Below are 22403 nucleotides of genomic sequence, written 5' to 3' on the forward strand. Positions count from 1 at the left end.
TGTTGATCCGACGGTTCAGATCTCTAGTCTACAAAATCTTCTTTACCAAGATTCTCGTTGAAAACAGAGGCAACCAATAACCCACAGGCCAACAACTTAGACACCATCCACTATATATCCAGTGTGTACCCATTGTATTTGTTACCTGAATATGAATGGAAGTATTCGGATTTGGAATTTGAATTCTCAACAATTTGTTGATCAAAAGGTCGATTAAGTGTCTAGACTGTCCGAAACTTACTTAAATAGATGATTCATATACATTTAGAATTAGACAACGGACCAAATTGTTGACATTTTCTTTTTGATTAGGTTTTTTTCAGATTTGCAGTGAGTCGTGATCCGCATACTCGTACAATAAAATAGTGGGGACACATTCCAAGGGATTGGAGTTGGTTTAAACACTGTTCATTACCATTTTCCAAAAAAATTAACATCAAAATATTTTAATTTTTTTTCACTTTTTATATCACATCATTTACTTTTTATTATTATTCAAATAAAAAAATCACTATAAAACAAAATTTTTTCACTTTTTCATACTATTTTTTTACTTTTTTATATAAAACATTCTTACTTTTTTATATAAAACATTCTTACTTTTTTTTTTTTTTTTTTTTTTTTTCACATCAATCTATATCTACTACAGTATGATCTATAGGTCAAACCATTTACCAAACACCACCTATATTTCTCTATCCTTTTAAGTGCAAGTGGGTTTGATACCCACAGAATGTCTGTCCTGCTATGGTGACTAGGAAGGCTAAGTTTGGCTGTAGCTAATTGGTCCCAAAAATTTGGGGTTTGATTTGATTTGATTTAGCTTTTTTGACAAATTGTTTTGAGAAACGGTTTTAGACGAAGGAAGCAAAGGCGCCGCCACGTATCTCCAAAAAACTGACGCCACCATGGAACGGGTTGACGCGTGGAGATTGTTGGGGCTTGTGGCTATGGGCGGCTATTGACAAAATCCTTGTCGTATTTCCTTTAGACAAGATGAGAAGTATACTTATTTCAAATATTTATCGTTTGATTGATAGACCTAGAATCCTAAAAATCATTTAAATAATTTATTTTTCTTACATAATTTCCTCTTTCAGTACCCATATCACACCCATCACTCGTTCAATTATGCGAGTGCTAACACTAATCAAGGCTACATCCTGTTAAAAGTAATAAAAGATCCATGCTGAAATTAGATGGCTCAACTCAAACCCATTTAACCATCCATTTGGATGCTTAAATGAATGAACTTTTGACCCTCAAAGAAAACAGAAAAAATCTCTAGATTTTATTTTGGCAACTACGATTACCAATAATTAGTAAGTGGCATTAAAGAGAGAGGAGAAAGGAATAATCATTAAACAACTGCCTTTTGAGGCAATTACAAATGTACATTCAATCAACTGATTAAAGAATCCAACAAATTTGGACCACATGCAGAAGAAACAACCTTTTTATGTTTCTTCACACCTACCTATGCAAGCAAAAATTGTATACAAAAATTGGAACTTCTGTTCATGCTTGTTAGCTCGGTGACCACAACACGAAGAATCATAGAAGCAGTATATACTCGACAAAAAGCCTTCATTCCAGCCAAACAACCTGATTGGTTATCTTTCCTTATCACAGTCGATTGAATATTTATTCCATTCAGATTGGTCATTGAACAGGAAAGATATTTTTGTTGGATCCAGAAGGGGCTGCATGAATTACTATGTCCTCTGCTTTCTATCCAGGCAAAAACATTGAGCTGAGAGACATGGAAAGGTTGGTTTGCCAGAAAGGGCACAAGTTCTCCACTTCCTGATGGAAGGAACTTCACGAAAGGTCGGGTGCATTTGAGGCTCTCATAGCAACTCTTTTCAAAATTGAATTGTAGAAGATGTATGATAAATTGCTAATAATAAGCAGCAGAATGAGCAACGTGGAAAATTGCACCAACCTTTCCTTGTGCAAAAATGGTTCTCCATCAACAGTTTGTAAGTGACGTGTCTCACAGTGATTGCTACTATCTGAGCTCTACCATCTTTACAATGCCATCTCCACCGCATGTAAGAAAACCGTGAGAAAAAACTTGTATATCTGTAACAGCAGCCTGTTCAAAAATGAATGTATTTTGCTTTAGAACGGGCATACAACTAAAAGAAATTTCGTTCCAAAACAAAACCAGATTCTATGTTATGTTAACAAATTCAGATTTAATCCTAAAGTTTAACATGAGTGCAAGAGTGAAAGAGTACCCGAACAACTCCACCAAAGCTTCGAGAACTGGGTTGCAAAAAGGTATGTCTTTCATGTAATTTCGACCAGTGATGTACTAACCGGGCTCTTTTGGCATCCCAAAGTTTAACATCTCCATCTTTGCTTCCCGTTAAGAACAGACTAGTATTTGGGATGGTAGATATTTTGGTGATACTCCCTTCAGACCATTTGATTAAAAAAATTAGACCAAATTATCATGCATAGCAAATCACATAAAAAAAACAAAATGTCTGTACCTAAGTGAGCCTTCGGTATATACCAAAGCATCCCATTTCGATTCTGGTCTCCGACATTCTTAGCAACCCCTGTCTGCATGTCAGAACTTGAAGACAGGCTAATGCTTTGTTCACTATTATCAGTGTGCCTGTGCCTTTTAGTCCTACCAGTAGCAATGTACCGGAAGTCATGGAGTCCAACATCACCACCTTTACCGCCAGTCACAATAAGAGGAGAAACAGAACCACTTCCCATGTCATTATCAAACACAGAAAGGGAGCGGGCGCCACCTTCACAAGAATAGGGAGTGGTTGGCAACACAGTAGATGTGAGAAAATTACAGACTTAATGCATGTTTTAACTAATTTCACCACAGCTAAAATAGTCTACAAATACAATAAATATGGAAAGAGCACCTATAAGAGTTTTTTTTTGAGGGGGGGTGGGGTGTTGTTTAAAGTACCAATTCCTTGACTATCTTCAAACATCCACCAATGATGCTGCCAACAATATATGCAATTCCTTGACTATCTATTATATACAGGATAAATGCAATTGTATTTGATAGTAAAATGAAAAGGGAAAAAAGAAGAAGATGAGAGAGAGAGTATTCCAACTTCCAAGTCTAATTTCCTAAATAAAGTAAATTCAATATTCACTTTACAATAATCATAGTTAGTTGTCACTTAGAAAAAAAAAATAGCTGTCATCATAACCCGCACTAACTCACTGTTGGAATATTTTCTTGTGTTCATATTTTTTTGCAACGATTATGTCACCGCCAACAAAATCACCTAATTGTGAAGGAAAAAATTTCAACAGCCTCAATGTAAAAGTCTGCATTGCATGAGCATAGTCACTTAATGAGTTTGGTATGCATTTTCCTATTTTATATGTCAAAAATCCATAAAATTAGGTACACAAAATAGTGACGGGTATCCAAAATGCAGTTTCAAACTTAAAGGAAAACCTTCATGACAAATAATGGAAGCTCGAGAGGTTGAAGGTGGAGCCAACGTATCCCATATAACAACATTAACACCGTTGGAGCTATTCCCAGCAGCAGCAATGATTGATCCACTGGAAATATAAGCAACATCCCTGCAAATGTCATTCGCAGATTTAGTACCATTGAAAAGCACAAAAAAACACATGTAACATCTCAACAAATAGAAAAGTTAGCCGGAACTAGACCAAATCAAACCAATACCAAGTGAATGGTTAATTGTGATAATTAGAAATACCAAGTAAGCAGGAAATATAATAGTGATAGACAATCAATTGTTAGACAAATACTTTCTTCGATTATTCCCAGGTTTTGCTACCACTGAAAAATCAATGCAATGAGACAAATGGGGGGAAACCGCGACACTATAGGTAAAGAACTTCTACCGCAACATTGAGGAAATTACTTCCCTTAGATCCAGAGGGCTGAAGTTATTATTCTTGACCAAGTCAAAATAATGCTCAAACAAATTCCTAAATCTTCTATTTACTTCCCAAACATGGCTAACATGAAAAGAAGGGTGACTGGAACTGCCTCCTAAAACCAACAGGAATATAAAACATACGATGCATGGCTGTTGAAGCAGAGAGATGATTCTGTAGGCCGAATGTTACTTCTTCCTCCTACCTCCAGCTGCCATGTGCTTACAGTTCCGTCTACGGCAGCAGTAGCAAATCTTTGTCCACAGTAGTCAAACTGCAAAGCTGATATCGATGCAAGAGCATATGGTGGGGGTACGTTTGCAGCAGGCAAAACTCCATAAGTTGCAGTAGCTTTATCTTTACCGAACTGCAGTTATTACAATCCAAATCAGCCTTATCCTTATGCCCTAAAAGTGATAATGAGCTATAAACAATTCACAAACTTCATTTTAGATCAATATTCAGACATTTAATGTCAATACAAATTTACAATGTGTTTTTGTTCTTTCAGACTTTTACAGCTTCCTCTGGCTTTTTGGTAGCAATTTCTTGGAGAATAGAAGCCACAACAGAATAATGGAGTAGAACAGACTGCAAAATAATGCATTTCCAGATAAAAATTGCAAATATTACTATATTATAGAAGTTTCTTACCTTCCATAAGTAAATGTGTGTATTACTAGAACCCACCAAGAAGAAAGGCCTAGAGGGGTGACTTGAGAAAGCTCTTGTGCTTATATTCTCAATGGTAGGCGGTGGATCAACAAACTCCTCAAAGTCCTGTTGAATCTCCCAACCTAAGCCAGAGGCACCAATACCAGCATAACCTGGAATCCCAAATGCTCCATCACCTGTCAAGTCCCTGCCGGGCCTTGCCAAAGAGCCCACACCAACAGTTGCTCCACCCAACCCAAGGTGTAACTGTTTTTTGCTCCCCAGACCAACACCAGGAGATACACATGTTGGAACTGGGGTCGACTCAGAACCAGCCCACCCATTCTGTGGCCAATCAGCTTCTGACCAGATATAGTCTGACTGATCACTGAAAGACATCCCATCTTCCCAATTAAAGAATAGTATGCCCTGATTCAGATTGAATTTAATAAGTACTTGCTTATGCATAAAATTCTATGTTGGATATAAGATATATGTAAATGCTAAAATATAATCAAGGGGCAAAAAACTAATGTAGTTTTCTGTGAGCTGTCATGCAGCATAAATCAAGCAGACAAACACTGCCCCAGCCTCCTGCTTTTGATGAAATTGGTAATTTTTATAACTCAGAATGAAATACAATTCATTAACATTTTGAAAAGGAAAAAAAAAACCTCTCTAGGTATTACTTTTAAAAGTTTTTTCTTTCCTTGAAAATTTTGCAACACTATTATGCGCATGTCAATGTAATTAAGACATTCATGCACAGCATTAAGCTGATTATTAGAACAAGAGAGTAGTAAACTAAAATAACAAGATCAAGTTCAAAGATGATAGCGGGATGGCAGCTAATAAAAAAATTAGGGGGAAAATAAAGGAAGAAGAATAAAGAATTTATGAAAGGAAACCGGATTATGAGAGACTATAATAGCATTTACTATGTAGCATTGGAAAAACCAGCTTGATTGACCCATCCAAGCTGTACATACAATATTCTTTTTCCAAAAAGTGAATTTTACAAAGATATAGACAATAAGAGGTAGCAGATTGTGAGAATTCATTTACATTCTATTCCAAAAAGTTCAAACAAGTCATAAATTCAAATATGATTATTTCCCCAAAGAAGCAAGGTTTCAACCTCCCCCTTTTTTTTTTTGTAGAAACATGTATTGGTCAATTGGCAAGCCAGACACCGCAAGCTACATCCATAACTAGGCTTGTCATGTTCAACAAAAATAATATAACCAACTGAAAGTGTCCGCAGAATGTAAAAATATGTATAACAGACATAACTAAACGGTCAGAGACAGTCTGAAAACTTGAAAATATAACCTCGGCTTGGAACCTAAATATTATACAAAGACACAATGGAGCAATCTACAAACAACAAAAAGAGTTTTCACCAAACGCCTGCCAAATGAAATGCTTCCAAACATAAGCTAGAGTTTGTGTGCAGAGACTAACCTTTCGATTGCTAGCAAGTGCAGCTTGCCTTTGATCAATAGAGTTGATACACAAAGCCTGCTCAAGAAATAAGGTTTAGTTACCTTTTTTTTTTTTTTTTTTTGATAAATAGAAATAAGGTTTAGTTAGTGTAAAATGCAATATGAGAGCTATGAAATATGTTGATCTTCGGAACTAGATGCCATCTCCAGATGAAAGACAGAATAAAATAAAATAAATAAATTGTGAAAAAAGAAATATCACCTCCAAAAGCTCCCCATTTCTCTTATATATTTCTTTAGGCTGTTGGAAAGTTGAAATCTCCTTTGTATATGTTGTGTCTTTCCGCCAGGAACTTAGAAAAGCGGGTCCATTTCGAAACAGACTTCTAGCAGGTGATCCAGCTTCACTAGTGGCAAAACTACCATTGTGCATGGTGTCATATGTATAAGATTCCTCTGTTTCATGTACTCCCAGACCAATATATTTATCACTCCATGCTTTACAGGGTTTGTGATCGAAAAAATGTGACAAATTTACTTCTCCATTTGCAAAGCCTTCAGATATTATCTTAGAATCAGCACAGATATCCCAAAGTATTTCAGAAATTGAAGATTCGTCTTTGTTTTTCACATCGTCAATATTTACAGCACCCCGATAAGGGGCTCCAGGATGGGGCTGACTAGATTCTTTTAACCACAGAAGAGTCACTACCTGCAATCCATTCTCTACTTTCTGCCATAGAAATGACGCAAGTTGTTTTACATGATAAGAAGAAAGATGTGTAACTGTGGTCTTCAGTAACTTTGCCAAGCTCAATGAGACCAGCCTGATCTCCTGAGTTACACTGTTGCCATCAGATTCCAAATTTGTGGATCTAGATGCCGTGGAAGAGAGAATTCCGAGGGAAACACCTGGGAAACGTTCATCTTCAAACTTATCAGACACCAAATCTAACTTCTGTTTCATGAATCTGGACATGTGTTGCCACAAACAAGTGCCAATAATTTGCCATCTTTCATCTTCTGGTATTGAATGGATTACATCTCCACATTGTTTATTTTGCACATTATTTGAAGCCTGAAAACCCTCTCCTTTGTCATCTATTGAAAGATTTTGAGCCACCAACTCTGCAATCTGGGGAAGGAGTTTCTTCAAATCCATTATATCAACTTCATACGGAGTATGCCCATTGGTATGAGTGATCAAGAGGGGTTGTACCATCAGAAGGAGAACTCTTGAGTTTTTTTGAAGCAAAGCAGATGCAAAATGTACATAAAACTCAAATAAATCAAGAACAATAAGGAGTTTCATGATGAGATCTTCAGCGACGAAGTCACAAATAATTCTCAAAGTAGCTCTTAAATTCCACAATGACGGTAAAAGACCTTCAAAGAAGTACCCCAAAGCATCTAACTGCTTAGATCTACTACTTTCAGCAGACATGTCATTCTCAATGTAACATGACTTCGGCCGAGAGCAAGTTATACTGCAGGCAGCAATAAACCGTGAAAATAAAAGGGAAATTTCTTTGGTAGCCCTCAAAAGTGGCTCATGCAGAGGAGGGCCTAAGAAGAAACCATCAACTGTATTACTCTCATTTTGTGACTGAACTTGAGAAGTACAACCATGCAACATATCATATCCGATAAATAAGAACCCATGATTGCGTAGTGCGGTTAATACCTGTTGAAAGGGATTAAGAAAAAAAAATCAGTAGATGGGAAGCATCTGTCAGAAGTTTTATTGAGAAGTTAACACATATATTCTACAAACTACATACCATGCTAATCAGACAGGCAGGAACCAAGGAAAACCTCTGCTCAAACTGCGAGAGCCCTATACATAACTTATGCCGAAAGTTTTCGAGTAATTTCTTGTATTCATGAATGTTATTTTCCTTTGAGCAAGTACAAGCTCCAACAGATCCTACAATGGTGTCTGGCCAACTTGGATGCTCTCTCATCAATTTTGAGAAGTACGGAAATGCCAAATCCAATTTATCATGGTACTCCAGATGAAAAGCTACATCCCCAGAAAGCCAGTTAGAGGAATATCGTTGAGAAGGCTTTAGAATCCTATGTAGAATTTCAAAATGTCCAGCATCATCTGACCAGCTATCTTCATCTGTACTCCCAAGAATGCCCAGGGATGATGAAAGGCACTCCAAAGCCTCGAGCTACAATTAATGTGATAAGTATCAGTTAAAGTTTTGTATCAGAAACACGATAACAAACATAGAAAGAGCCTGAGGCTGGTCTAGTCACCAATAAAACAAAATATAAGCTATATCATAAGAATTTAAAAGTTTGGAGCTTAGGTTTGAGGTAGTAGCTAATTAGATAGAGGTTCTAAAAGGAAAACTTAACTCCAAAAGCTCTTCTATTTGTGAGGATAGAGAACCATTCTCACACTTTCCATTCTATAAAAGTAGGTATCACTTTCCACCATTATGGACAGAATCATCAAAGTAAAACATCTTGAGTGTACAATATAACATGTGATTAAACATATAATTACTATATGTGCATAGTACATATAAAGGACATCATAAATAGCATGAGTCAGAAACTATACAACAGCTTTTTCGTATGTCAACCTTTGATTGACTGATGTAGATTCAGAGTCACACAGCACAAGTGAGAGAATCCACGCATAAGTTCAAGTAAAACATTGTAAAATATGCCTAGATCCGAAGAAAAATTATTAAATAAAACACAATTGAAACAATAAATATTCATTCAGCATATATAAACCCATATTACAATAGCATGAACTGTAAAATAAACTTACAGGAAGCCCACATCGTTTTAAAGCAGTAGCTGTCATCACAGTTGCCCACCTACCCAGAACTGCAGTATTTTGCTCCCCTACGGCATTTCTCATGCTACTTTTGTTGGCTAGTGTTTGGCAACAAAGACCAATATTTGGCTCCAAAAAAGCAACATTTTTGGACGAAAGTGCAGATTTTTCAGTCGCAGGATCAACCTGGAAACCAAGGATGCTCAAAAATGATTGCAAGTGATTCCCCAGTTCCCACTGCAGATCAAGGACAGGTCCAAGTTATGACATCATCAAAACCAGGGGGATCTCATACATGCAGCTATTTACAAGAATGTCCTTTTGTAAAAAATAAGTTAAAAGTATTAATATCCCTCAAACCTCCATAAGGCTTGCTAGCCAGTAGTCGCCTTTCTCAATGGTGGATGGAAGCAAATACTTTGTTATTAGATAATGCTGTAATGGTCCACCACGCCCCTCAACAAGCAGAGAAATTACTAGTGCAAGCTGTTCATCTCCAAGGTTCTTTGCACAAACACTGAGGGCAGAATAAGTATCACCTCCAAGAAGAAAGAAAGCAATGGCCAGCTCTAGCTGATGTCTGCCCATTAAAACATAAGCATTCTTCAAAGCAGCTGCCTTATTTTTCTCTTCCTGTAGTAGTAATTATGCATAAATAATTCAGATCATAGTTCATCAAAATTTGATAAGCATCATAGTTCATCAAAATTGTCACACAATGATACGAATTAAGGAATAGGAGAAAGGGGTGGAAGGTTTAAGGAATCAACCTCTTCCAAGAAAGATTGTGGAAAAAGTGCTTCTGTAATTGTTTTCTCCAGATTCTAAGCAAAGTTGCGAAATTAAAAGATAAGTACCTTGAATTTTGCCCATATCAAATCATTCACTTGGTTCTCAATGTTTGTAATCAGGTCCATTAATCAAATAGATTATCCCGTTATATTTTCCATTAATATCCAAACAGAAACCATGTAAAATCTCCATTACACCCCTATTTTTTAAAAAAAAAATAAAAAAAAAATAAAAAGAAAAAGAAAAATTCTAAAAAATAAAAAAACAATGGGAGTGGTCTGTCCACCCCCTTGCCAGCTTTTGAGGGTGGTCCAAGCATCCCTCCAAGGCTCCAATTCAATGGTCCGACCACCCTCTCAAGGTGAGGGGGTGGTTGATGAGAGGATAGTTCAGCCAACTGCTTTGGCATTTTCTTTTATTCAATCCTTTTTCTTCTTTTTTCTTTTGGGTATTTTTTAGGAGTATAATAGAGAGATTTTACAAGCTTTTGCTAGAAAATTAACGGAAGCACCTATAGGAAAAACGGCTGAAACTCATGGAACTGATTGTAAAATTGGGAACCAAGAGAGATGTGATTTAATAGAGGCTCAAAACTCATGGTAGTGAGCTGTTAATTCCCAACAAAATAAATTAATGAGTTAACACCGTATCACTTAGAGAATACCTGAAAATTACGTGCAAGAAAACCCACCAACGGCTTATCCTTCTCATTCTTGCTGACTTTGAAAAGGGCAGCCAATACTTGAAGCCTATTCAATGCTATATATAACAGTGCACAATCCTTAGGATCTTTGTTCTTCAGATATTGTAATCTTGCCAGTTTCTCCATCTACAGTGGAAAAACAAGTGTTAAAACTTTTTAAAGAGTAAAGATACAGACTAGAACTCTGCTCACTACATTGTCTAGAGAGATAGGTGTCACCACAACTGTTCATAAAGACCTGTGGCTAAAAGAGAGGGGAGGACAGTACCATATATTTAACAATCAAAGATCATAAATAAAAAGAAATGACGTATTTTCTGTCATATTGGCTTAAGAAAAAAAAAAGAAAAAGAAAAAAGATACAACATTATTGCAGGATGGTAAGAGAACAATTAACAATCACCTTGTAGACATCAGCTCATAACTTACATGAAATAAACTTCTCTCCTTAAACAACTGAACAGATAGAATCAGAAATTGTCAGCCACGTGAAATATACTTGCTCAGAAAACCAAACTAGTCTACAAGAAGGATGTAAGACTCCTTTGGCAATAATATATCCATCTAACTAAACAACTCAGTTTAATTCAACTCGTTCACACTACTTTCCAAGAGTATAACATAGAAGGTTCTACTTCTATCAGCTGAGGCGTTAACAATGAAGGTGGGGTTACCCAGTGCCTTTGGTGTCAAAAATATCATAGACATTATGCACAAAATAACACTCTGGTAAAAAGGATCGAATCCTTTTCTGTTATTTTATTCAATGATCAAGTAATTTTCCCAATATAGTGTATAGACCAAGAATAATAATAGCTCAAAATATTACCCGTGCACGCAATTGTGTTGTATTAGTAAACCAAAATCCAACTCCCATAGCCCGCATTTCTTGCCAAGACAGTTCATTAGGTAAAACAGCACCATATAGATTTTCCTGACAATCAGAGTGGTAGGCCCATACAATCAACCTGGAGTCAACAACCAACTCATTTATTGATGCTGATCTACCAAACCTTCGGGAAAAATGTAACTGCTGAAACCTCAATGCCACCCAAAACCTGAAGGGGGAAAAGAGAACGAGATTGACATTAAAACCATTAAAAGACTACAATTCCATGAATAAAAATTGAACACAAAGCTGGTGTTACTTTAAGAAAGACAAATATGGAAAATAAAGTCAGCAATCAACCACACATTCTACATGCACAAAATTTAGAGCAAAGAAAGATATTTCAATACTCCACTATTAGATGATATTAACTAATAGAGGCACCAGTGTAAAAAGTCATAACTAAATATTAGTATCTTAATTCAAACAAAAAAACATTTAATTCACATATCTCTTATTGTCAACCGTTAAAGGACTTCTACATTTCGCAGAACCTTTTTTTTTTCCCTCATAAACGACTCCAAGTTCATGGATTTGTAAAATCCATCACATGCCTTCTACAACCTAGAAAAGTCAACAACGGGCATTGAACCACCCACCATGTTAGAGTGGCACATCATGGTTTTTGAGGGTCAAAATTCATGTAACAGCAACAACAACAACAACAAATTAGAAATTTCACATGTAAGCTAATAATCGCTACATACTTTAAATTTTCTAACATAATTTTATTTTTCTTTAAGAACACAGCTCTTAGTTTACTTTTAGGCTTTGTAGCCACGTGAGATTGGGAATGCATTATCTTCAATAGTCAATGATTATTAATAAATGGGTTTTACATTCTCTCAACAATTGTCATTTTAAAAATAGACTCTGTGAAAACATAAAATCTTATGGTAAGTAAATCTTGCAAAAAGGGTATCACAAAAGATCGTGTAAAGCACCATGTAAACAAAGAAATTCATCTGATTCAGATTCAGAATTACCTTCGCCCAGGTTCATCAAGACTTTCATAGGTAGAAATGTGTGGAATACTAACTTCCCCAAGAAGATCTATAATTGCAAGAATTTGCGTCTTCTCCATGTTGGTTAAAGCTGCTAATTGATACAACTTCTCAAGAGGCTCAACAAACCCACTAAGTTCAGATTTTGTGGAAGAGGAAGGGAACATTTCATTGGAAGCAATGGGCTCAGAATTCATGCTGCTCTGAAACTGTGACGATGTTTCGGTCAAATCTCCACTCCATTGAAATCCTTTATCAGTTGAATTTTTCAAGAGAATTCCATCAAAATAATTTGACAAAAGGATTTGTGGGATAATGTGGCTAGACTTGGCAGAGATATTTTCCATCTTAGAAGCAGAACTAGAAGTAAGACACTCAACAAGATGCCTCACAGCCGCATATGCACGTTTCCAATTGCCTAAACGCATAAGCGATAACATGCTTTAATTAACACATTGAAAGAAAAGCTCTACAACTGCAGAGTCCCATCCTAGAGAAGAAATATTTGGTCTACAAATTCCAAAACTAATTTGACAAGGGAACTGATGGTTAAAAAACAGTAGAAAAGGAAGAGCGCACACACACACACACATGTATATGCAGAATAAAAAATGTAGATTACCATGCTGAAGCTCCCATGAAGCATAATGCACCCACAACAAAACCACTTGTAAATACCTTCAATCTAAGAAAATCAGATGATACTTATAATTTTCATGGCAGGTTGTTCCAAATTCTACAACTTCAACAAACTAAAATGTATTGCAAGCAACGATTTGTTAATTGTCACGTCCAACATGAATAAGGACAGTCCATTTACACCATGCAATTGAAAAAGGGTATGAACACAGATATATTATAAGGGAAAGAAAGATTAGAAAAGAGGAGGGTAAGTCAGTATAAATTCTTTCAGGACAGAGCATTAATGTGAAGGAGATTCACAAACCCATATCTGCAAAATCCTTCATTCATGTAACAAGATGAAAATAATTTAGCATGTTTAGCCTTTTGTTTCAATCAAAATATATATTTATTTACTATAACAAATTTTTATTTAAGGGGTTCCATCATATTCATGCTAACAACATCCAAGAAAGTCTAGCCAAACACTTGCAGAAACTTTATTTTGCTTGTAACGGAATATGTAGCTGTAATGTGGCAGGGTAACATAGAAAGATAACTTCAGTTTAGAATAACCAGTCACTAGGTTCCCCTATAACGGAGGATCAAATGAAATCTATGAAGAGTACTTCAGATATTTGGAAAAGAAGCAAATAAACGGTTAGAATATTTTTACCACATGACAGACACAAGTTCCCAAATGCAGCCAACAAGTCTGTAAATCAATTTAATACTCTTGCCTTTGCAAATCTCACCAACAAAAATATTTCTAAATTCCTGAGGCTTGACAATGTTATAGCACTTAAATCAGAGTTTCAAACAAGTAATTACTAACTCATAATACCTGAATATATATTCATAAGTAGCACTTCAGGGTGATAGCTAGGCACACATCCGCTAAACCTCTCCACTACTTCTAGCAGGCTCCATAAACCAAGCTTGGAACCTGAATCGCATTTCCATTGAGCCCTTGCTACAAACAAACTGCTGGACAGGTAATCAATCTTCTTATTCATCTTTACCTGCAGCCCAGACTTGCATTCACCACTACCATCTTCAATTGATGATTCTCTGAGAATGCCAATGTCACAGTCAGTGAAAACTGCAGGAAGAATGTCCTCATTTGTTCCACCATCACAATAAAGGCAAATATCCTCGGTATAATTCGGATGTAACTTAGCCTTGTGTTTTTTACATACATGGAACAACCACTGACTAGATACACTGAAGTAATTATCATAAATAACCACAGCTGCAGCTCTGGGTCCCCAAATGAAGTCATGAATGGGACAGAAAGTATGAGCAAATGCAATGCAAACCCATATATCCATTTTCAAAGATTTTTCAAAGTTCAACAAAGTCTGACCACCACAAGGCCTTGGTGCATATACTTGCAACTCATTCTGCATGCAAACTCCAAGTAATAACTGACCATTTCCTAAAGCTAACCAATTTAAAGCAACAACATCTTTGTCAAGGAATAATGTATCTTCTAGCATAAAAGTCCCCGCAAATTTAAGGTGTACAGAATGCCATATATGAAGGGTGCTGACAGTATTTGAATGATGTTCCACACACACGGTTGCAATCTTCTGACCATAATCGGTCAAGCATATAGCACTAATGGGGCCTTGATGTGCAATAAACATACCCACAAGCTCCCATGGCACGTGAGGAGTTGATATTTTACTAGCAATACTTCTCCACAGTTTCAAACTACCATCAAAGCAGCCAGTGGCCATGATATATGCAGGATAACTACCACACAGATCATTGCTTGAAGCCAGCTTTTGTTGTTTGAGGGTCGGACTGCCTGGACAGACCACAGCAAAACTTGTAACCTGATCATGGGAGTGAGGATCTGGTAGATATGATGAGCAAGGAGTAACACCAAGACAATATCTTTTGCTACCAAAAGCACCTTCAAATTTCCACATGCACCCTGCTGCAGCATCTGTATTGTCAAAATTACATTCACAGCAGCTTACCAATGAATCATAAGAATGAAAGGTCACTTCCCATGATAAAGCCTGGAAGCCCTTCATCCATATCCCCAAAAGCAAAAATTTATTATACTTGAAGGTTTTATTACAAGTGGAAGACAAAGGAATTGAAAAGATATTTGTGGGACCGTCGTCATATGGACCCCAACCAGTGAAAGGTATGGTGAATAAGTAGTGACATAGTATATTTTCTTCTCCATTTTGGCAAATTCGAACTATGAAGCAATCAATTCCTCCAACATGTCCCATAAAGAGAACCAGTTCTTCATCCAATACTGAAGGAGCCCACCTTAAGCATGTGTATTTGGAACATGAATCTTGAGTTACAAATTTTCCAAAACGTTTCCATCTTGGAATCAGCGATGCACGACCCACAATGCAGTTGGAAATGGTGGAGAGTGACCAAAAAAGAAGCAATCCATTAGAATCCAAAGATGCAGCCAGTTCAACTTCACAGCTATAAGGATGCACAGCAACTTGTATGATTTTTCCAGCATGACCACCTAAATTCAAAACTCCAGTGGCAGAACATGATAAATAGTTATCTGTCCTGGATTTATTAAGTGATGAATCCTCTATATTATTTGATGTTTGAGTATATAACAATGACCAAACTAAAGAACCAGAAGGCAATAAGTGCATCAAAGAAAACATAATTGGTGGACCAGACAAGTGGTTCCTTGACATAACGAATTTATTAAGAAGTAATCTGTCTTTAAAATTTGAAAAACTATTCCTACGAAGTTCTCCCTCTTCGAGGTCCTGCAGTTCTAGTCTCTTCCATAACGTAACCCGGGGGAACCGCATTGGGGATATGTCATCAAGACAGTGGATAGCCCAAAAATGTACCAACTTTCCTGGACCAAACCCGACTAACCACTCACATCTGCCTGCCTTTTCATGCTCAGATCCTTCTGTCGAGAAAACCTGGTTAACTCCATCACCAGTTCTGAGAAGGCCCCCAATTTCTGTCGCCCACAACACATATAAATCCATGCCCAGTGTTCCATTTAAGGCCTGGTTAACCTCAATAACAGCAACCACACAAAAAGAACGCCCCGCGGTTTCGTGACTGTTGATGTCCTTGCGCATTTCTCTGATCTTTCCACTATCCACCTCACACCACAACCTTACTGTTCCATCTAAGCAGCACGTTAGCAGAACATCTCTAGGTGAACGTTTCGCATCTCTGATCAATTGTCTTCCTGTTGGCGGCCTCCATTGAAGCATTGACACGGGCAGAGGATGCCGCAGCTCAGATTTCACATACTCAGATTTTCCACTACTACGACATACCAACACGCATTTGCTTGCCGCATCAGCCATTGATCCTTCAATCTGCAGCTCACTAGGATAAGCTGCAGAGGCCAAAGGTCCCTCGATGGACCATGCCGCGGAAACAAGAGTCTGAGGACGCTCTGCTTTAAGCTTCCAAGCTATTTCCCATGACCTGTTGTTGTTTCTCCATAAAACCACCTCGATCCCACCGGAAATTATCCCATCCCCACTGCCCGTCCATTTGAGTGCCTCCACCTTTGTGGATTGTACAAGCACTGCACTCTGGCTCCAACAAAAAGAACCTGAATTAAGATTTCCAGATCAAAAATAAATTACAGTGAATCCAAAATGAGATTTACCACATTCTCATACTTTAGAAACTAAAAGCACAATCAATACAACAATGCTGGTTGTACTCCAACAACGTTAGCTTAAAACTTTCACTTTTCTTGCTCAATTCCCTCGGCAAACCAAACAGAAAATAACTATGAACATACCTTCGGACCTCGCAGAGTCATGCTCGAACAGCCAGACACAATTCTCCGCGGCGGCGGCGAGCTGGCCCGTGGAGGGCGTTTCCGGGGACCAAGAGACGGCGGCGACCTCGGAAGCGGAGGGTTCGAACACCTGGCGGAAGATGGGGCCGAGTAGGTTTTCTTCGGGGGAGAGAGGGGAGGGGAAATGGGAGATGACAAGGAGAGAGGAGGCCGAGTAGGCCACCCATGAGTAGCCTGAGAAGTCGGGCATGAAGTCGATGGTGGATCCTGGTGGTGAGGAACGGGTCGGGGCGGGAGGTATCGGGTCCGATGGGACGAGAGGGAGTGGGAGGTGCTCTATCGGATCCATGGTGGCGATTGGATTTGGGTCTGGCATTGGTTCGGGTCTTGATCAGAAAGAGAAGAAGAAAGGGAATGAAGAGGAGCAGTTTTATATGTACAAAACTGCAAGTAGAGAAGGGAACGTCGTCGTTTTCTTTCTGTAAGCCGTTTATATTCATTTCTTCAAAAAGTCGTTACCTTCTGCTTATTTGCTGTAGTGATTTCTTTCGTTACAGTCTTTCACTCTCAGATTTTTACTCTAATATTCCTAATTTGAATTGTAAAATTATTATTGAATTTTAATGCAATAATACTTTTAAAAGTCACGTAAAGTAAAGGTGTAAAAATTTATTTATGTTTTTTTTAATGGACTCTTACACTTATTTATTATAGAGAAGACATTGAATATGAATGAGCCTTAAAATGCCACTTTTACGGTCTCTACTCACAAACTGACACCTAAGTAAACACAAAATAAATCCACAAAAATATCATACACCCACACATACAATATTTTGAGCTTCATGGCTGGGTGGCGGGTCACTCCAGACCCATGGGTCTGGCTGTAAGTCATCTTCTCTGGTGCTTCTCGGGCGCCGGAGCAACTTTTTTCGGCCTTTAGGGAGATAAAATCTCTAAAGGGTTCACTTTTCACCTCTAGGTTTTAATTTTAAATCAAAAAACGAGTTTTGAGGTATTAGAAACGGGTTTTGAGGCATTAGAATCGGATTTTGAGGTGGGTCACGACGGTTTCAGGAGGTTCACAGCGAGACCCAAGGTGGCGTGGGTCTTGCCAGAACCAAGGTTGGGTCTGGAGGCAGGGTTTTTTGGTCTTTTTCTCACTTCGATTTGCTGTTTTTTTTTTTTCACTTTAGTTTTTTGGAATTTTCTTGAAATGATGATGTGTCAAAAGGGGATTGGAGGTTGCAAAATGCCCATTTGGCAATGGTTCGAACCTAAGGGGCTCTCTTTATTATAATATTTGGGTCATCGTATGGACAAGAAGATCATTAGAGACGTAACAGCGCCACCAAGGTTGAGAAATTATCCCTTATAACGGCGAGTAATTTTTTTTTTTTTTTTTTTGACATGAGCGGCAAGTAATTCTAGATGGCCTACTTGTGTCCCACTAAGAATGATGTGGCTATTAAAATTATCATTTAATCAAAATTCAATAATGATCAATTACAAGCTCAATAATAATTTTAATGGCCACTTTACTTTTAGTAAGACACAAATAGAATACCTAAAATTACTTTATAACGGCATCAAAATTGAGGTTGAAAGAGATTTATGGCAGAGATTTATCCAGGCATGGTTTGCCAAAACTTAACAGTTCGAATAAATGTAGCTGGCCATGGTTAGGACCGATCAATCCCAATGGGGGATGATGGGGATAAAATGATTTGATCCATTCATCCAAGGGCCTATATTGGGCAAACTTGAGAATATGTAACGGCTAGAAGGATTCTTTCTAAAAGAACTCCATACAAGTGGTGAGGAGAAAAATAAATGGTGATCCTGAAAATGAATATAGTAATCACTAAGAGCCTATTTTGGATTGCGGTGAAAAATAGAGCTTTTGAATATAGAGCTTTTGCCTGTGAGCTTTTGTCAAAAGTGCTATTACTGAAAAGCTGTTTACATGTTTAGAAACCGCATGTCTTAAGTGCTTTTTTGATGTTACTGATGTTTGGTAACAAAACAAAAAAAGTGTTTTTAGTTGAAAAAATGACAATAAAGGACATGTATATATATATATAGGCCGAAAAAAAAAATCATTATGTGACACCAAATATATGTCATTTTACGTAAAATCATTACATGTTTTTCAATAAAGGCCTAAGGTTGGTAATGATTTTTTTTTTTTTTTTTTTTTTATATCCCAACATTTTTATATAAAAATGGTTAATGTTAGCTTTCACAAGTAAAAATTATTTTTGTAATGGTTTATATAACAAAACGTCAACATATTCTTTTTTTTTTAAAAAAAAAAAAATTATTTAAATTATTTAACACTTCAAATTATTTAATACACTTTTTAACACCACAACACTTGAAAGTATTTAACACATAAAAAAGAACAACATTCAAGGAAATCCTTACAACATTTTAAGTAGTTTATAAAAATAAAATAAAAATAAATAAAAATAAAACATTAACGAGTCATAAGTAGATTAGCAATATGATCACGCTCAATGTTCATAGAATTTTCATATGATGTCTCTGATTGTTGTATGCTTAATTCATCTTGTGCTTCGCCATCGCCTATACTGTCGGTAGGTAGTAAATCCTTATCATCATCATATGGTTGGAACTCAGCATCCTTTATTGCATGCTTCCGAATGAAGTTATGAAAAGTCATAGACGCCACCACGATTTTCACTTGTTTATCATAAGGAAAACTCGGCATGCAATGCAATAACTTCCACTTATTTTTCCAAACTCCAAACGTTCTTTCAATAGTGCATCTAAGTGATGAATGTGCATGATTAAAAATTTCATGCATACCCCTCGGTTGGCTTCCGCGACGAAAGTTTGGTAGATGATACCGTTCTCCTTTGTATGGCCCCATGTATCCCTTCATATGAGGATATCCTGAGTCTACCAAGTAATACTTTCCTATAAAAAATATACAAATAACAGTCATATATATATATATATATTTTCATGTATAATTTATAATTGTTATTTTTATTAAATACAAACCTCTAGGTGGGTGTGAAAATCACAATTCTTCCTTTCGAATAGCTTTCAAAAAAATGCGTGTATCATGTGCAGTACCTTCCCATCCAGCCCAAACAAAGGTAAAACACATACGAAAATCACAAACAACCATAACATTCTGAGTAGGAGTCCCTTTTCGTCCAATATATGGTATTTGGTTTGATGGATAAATTTTAACTGGCACATGGGTTCCATCAATGGCTCCAATACAATCTTTGAAGTATGGCCAATACCGCTCATCATCGCGAATTTTTCTTGGAACATCTCTAAACTCTCTATCAATAGGATTAATAATGTCAACCGCCATTCTTGAAACAACCATTAAAACATGAGAAAAATGTCTACTAACTGTTTCTCCTGAATGTTGAAACCTTTCTTGCACTATCCTATTCCCAAATCCATGGCCTAAAGTAATCAAAAACATAGCTACCAACTTTTCAACAGTTAATTTCTTAGTACCTCTTAAATGATATTTTTCCTTCAACTCTTTACACAAGTAAATGAATACGTGTATTTCCATTCTGAAATTTTGTTTGCACTTATCAGGATTACCTTGTACAATCTTCATAACCCACTTATAACCTGTTTGAGAAGAGGTCCTACAAGGTTCCTTTGCAATATATGGCATATAATAGTTCTCAACAAATTCTACTGCTGCAGCTGCTAGAATAAATCATTTTCATTTTCCTCTTCACCATAATCACTATCACTTGTGTCATCTTGAGTGCTATAATCACTATTGTCCATGTCTGTAAGGAAAACAAATAAAGAAATAAACACAAAATAAATATATAAGCACCCATAAAAATAAGAAAAACATCATTCAAACATAGTTATGAAATATTATAATATACTCACCTTAGTACACAAATCAACACATAAAAAAATAAAAAATAACACTCAAATAAATCCTTACAGCTTCTCAAATAGTTCATAACAAAACAACATTAAAAAATAACAACATTAATCCATGTTACGACGATTAATTTCTCTATTTCCCATTCGCTTGATAAAATCAATCTACAACCATGGCTCTTTAATAGTCACAAACATCTCTCTATGTGATCTCTTAAGAAATACCTCTGTTGCAAACTTAAGGATATCAATGTCATTTTCTCTTTTAGCAATCCCCCGAACAACAGCCATGACCTCTTCAATATTACATCCAGGCTTATCGTAGCTCTTAGATGTCATTGTTTTCTTACTTTCTATTACTTAACAAATACGACTCAAATGTTGACTAACAATTTCAACTCCTTTCTTTCTTTTCTTACATTGAACTGCAAGACCAAACTTCTTATTTCCTTTATCCCTTGTATCTAAATCAGCAGGAATATCATCAATGCCATGTGTATTGAGATTTGGTTCATCATCCAAAACATCTAAACCTTCTACAACATTGTCATCTTCAGTAAGCATTACTTCTGCACTATCTATGAAACCAATATCATTAGGAACCAACCATATGGATGGTGCCCAAGATCCCTCCCCAGAGTCAGTTATATCTCTAAACAATATCTCCACCTTTATAGCATAAGCCAAACCTGTCGTGCGAAACTTGGTTGCTTCTGGAACTTCCTGTATTTAGGTATATGTAAAAATCAATAATAAACATTTGTGCAAATCATTTAAACAAAAAACAAACAAGTACAAATATAATACCTGCAATTTTTTTTCCCACCAATCATCGGGTGCATCAATTGTCTTTTTCACCGGATCTCATCCAAGGCCAGTTTCCTTGCTATCAATCTCTTCCAATTGTTCCACTTTTTTTTCAAACTATCCCACTTGTTCTTTAGTTGTTTATAGCAATATTGTTTTCCAGTTTTTTCATTAAATTTATCTATCACATTTTTTCATCCTATCTTATTGAAATGTGTTTCTAGGCGGTTACCAGCATGAATCTCAGTAATACATATGTCAAGATAATCTTCTAACATTTTTTCAGTCCAAACTACTTTCTTTATCTGAGTATCTGCAATAGCAGCAGCAACGTTGCTTTGACCTTTTTTACTCATTTTGTCACACAATAAATAAGCTGATAAAAATTATAAATGAAAAAGTATGTTAAACATTATTAAAAATTAATAATTTGTTTAAAGTGCTAGCTTTGATAAAATGCAAAAAAAAAAAAAAAATTAATTAACATATTGACATGAAAAACATGCATGTCCACACACAAAAGGGTACCAATAAGCAATATTATCTTAAAACAAGTAACTACTATTATTAACTAATATTACTTTTTGGAGAACTCAATTAAAAAAATATAAATCAAAAGAGTCAATATTAGTATAAAAATTCACAGTAAAAAAAAAAAAAAAGAAAAGAAAAGAAAAGAAAAACAAGTATATTCTAGAAACAATTAAAAAAAAAAAAGTTGAAGGAAAAAATGACAAATTCGGCACTAGTTCCTAGGCAAGAATACCACTAGAACCATCTAGCCCTCTTCTAGTGCTTTCGGTCCCAGCAACCATTAACACCCAAAGCCACCTTCTTTATCTTCTTCTCCCTTTATCCTCTGTTTTTTTTCTTCTCCGCAGGTCTCTCTTTTATTTTTTATTCTCTTTATTTTTTCTAATGCTCTTCTACGAAGGTCTTATTTCTTTCATCTTACATCTTGCGACTCCAAAGCCATCTTTTTTATCTTCTGTATTTTTTCTTCTCTGCTTTATTTGTTCTAATATTTTTCTCTGCAGGTCTCTCTCTTATGTTTAGCTCTTTCAATTTACATCTTGCAAACTTCTTTTATACATATCA

The 22403-nt window shown here is 36.3% G+C and overlaps 1 protein-coding gene across 2 annotated transcripts; it reads right to left on the reverse strand.

Moving 5' to 3' along the window:
- Positions 1-1332: 1332 nt before the first annotated feature.
- Positions 1333-16979, reverse strand: LOC132186191 (uncharacterized). Of its 2 annotated transcripts, none has more exons than XM_059600040.1 (16): positions 16596-16979; positions 13662-16400; positions 12179-12614; positions 11133-11361; positions 10265-10429; positions 9169-9441; positions 8800-9045; positions 7790-8185; positions 6271-7692; positions 6028-6084; positions 4564-4992; positions 4053-4276; positions 3452-3582; positions 2502-2771; positions 2244-2422; positions 1333-2098 (listed from the first exon to the last, which is right to left on the reverse strand). In XM_059600040.1, the coding sequence occupies exons 1-16, from the start codon at positions 16969-16971 to the stop codon at positions 2012-2014; spliced, it is 7659 nt and encodes a 2552-aa protein (XP_059456023.1). In that variant the 5' UTR covers positions 16972-16979; the 3' UTR covers positions 1333-2011. The 2 variants fall into 2 exon arrangements, with proteins under 2 accessions (XP_059456023.1, XP_059456024.1); XM_059600041.1 differs by having other exon boundaries at positions 13662-16380; positions 16596-16706.
- Positions 16980-22403: the final 5424 nt, after the last annotated feature.

The sequence above is a fragment of the Corylus avellana genome, chromosome ca7 (genome assembly GCF_901000735.1).
Source record: "Corylus avellana chromosome ca7, CavTom2PMs-1.0".
Lineage (NCBI taxonomy): Eukaryota > Viridiplantae > Streptophyta > Magnoliopsida > Fagales > Betulaceae > Corylus > Corylus avellana.

Excerpts from the sequence above, each read along its gene's own strand:
- LOC132186191 (XM_059600040.1), bottom strand. The coding sequence starts at position 16,971 with ATGCCAGACCCAAATCCAATCGCCACCATGGATCCGATAGAGCACCTC. Across the intron at positions 11,362-12,178 it reads CTTGATGAACCTGGGCGAAG|GTTTTGGGTGGCATTGAGGT; the intron begins GTAATTCTGAAT and ends TTCCCCCTTCAG. Across the intron at positions 2,099-2,243 it reads GCTTTGGTGGAGTTGTTCGG|GCTGCTGTTACAGATATACA; the intron begins GTACTCTTTCAC and ends ATTTTTGAACAG.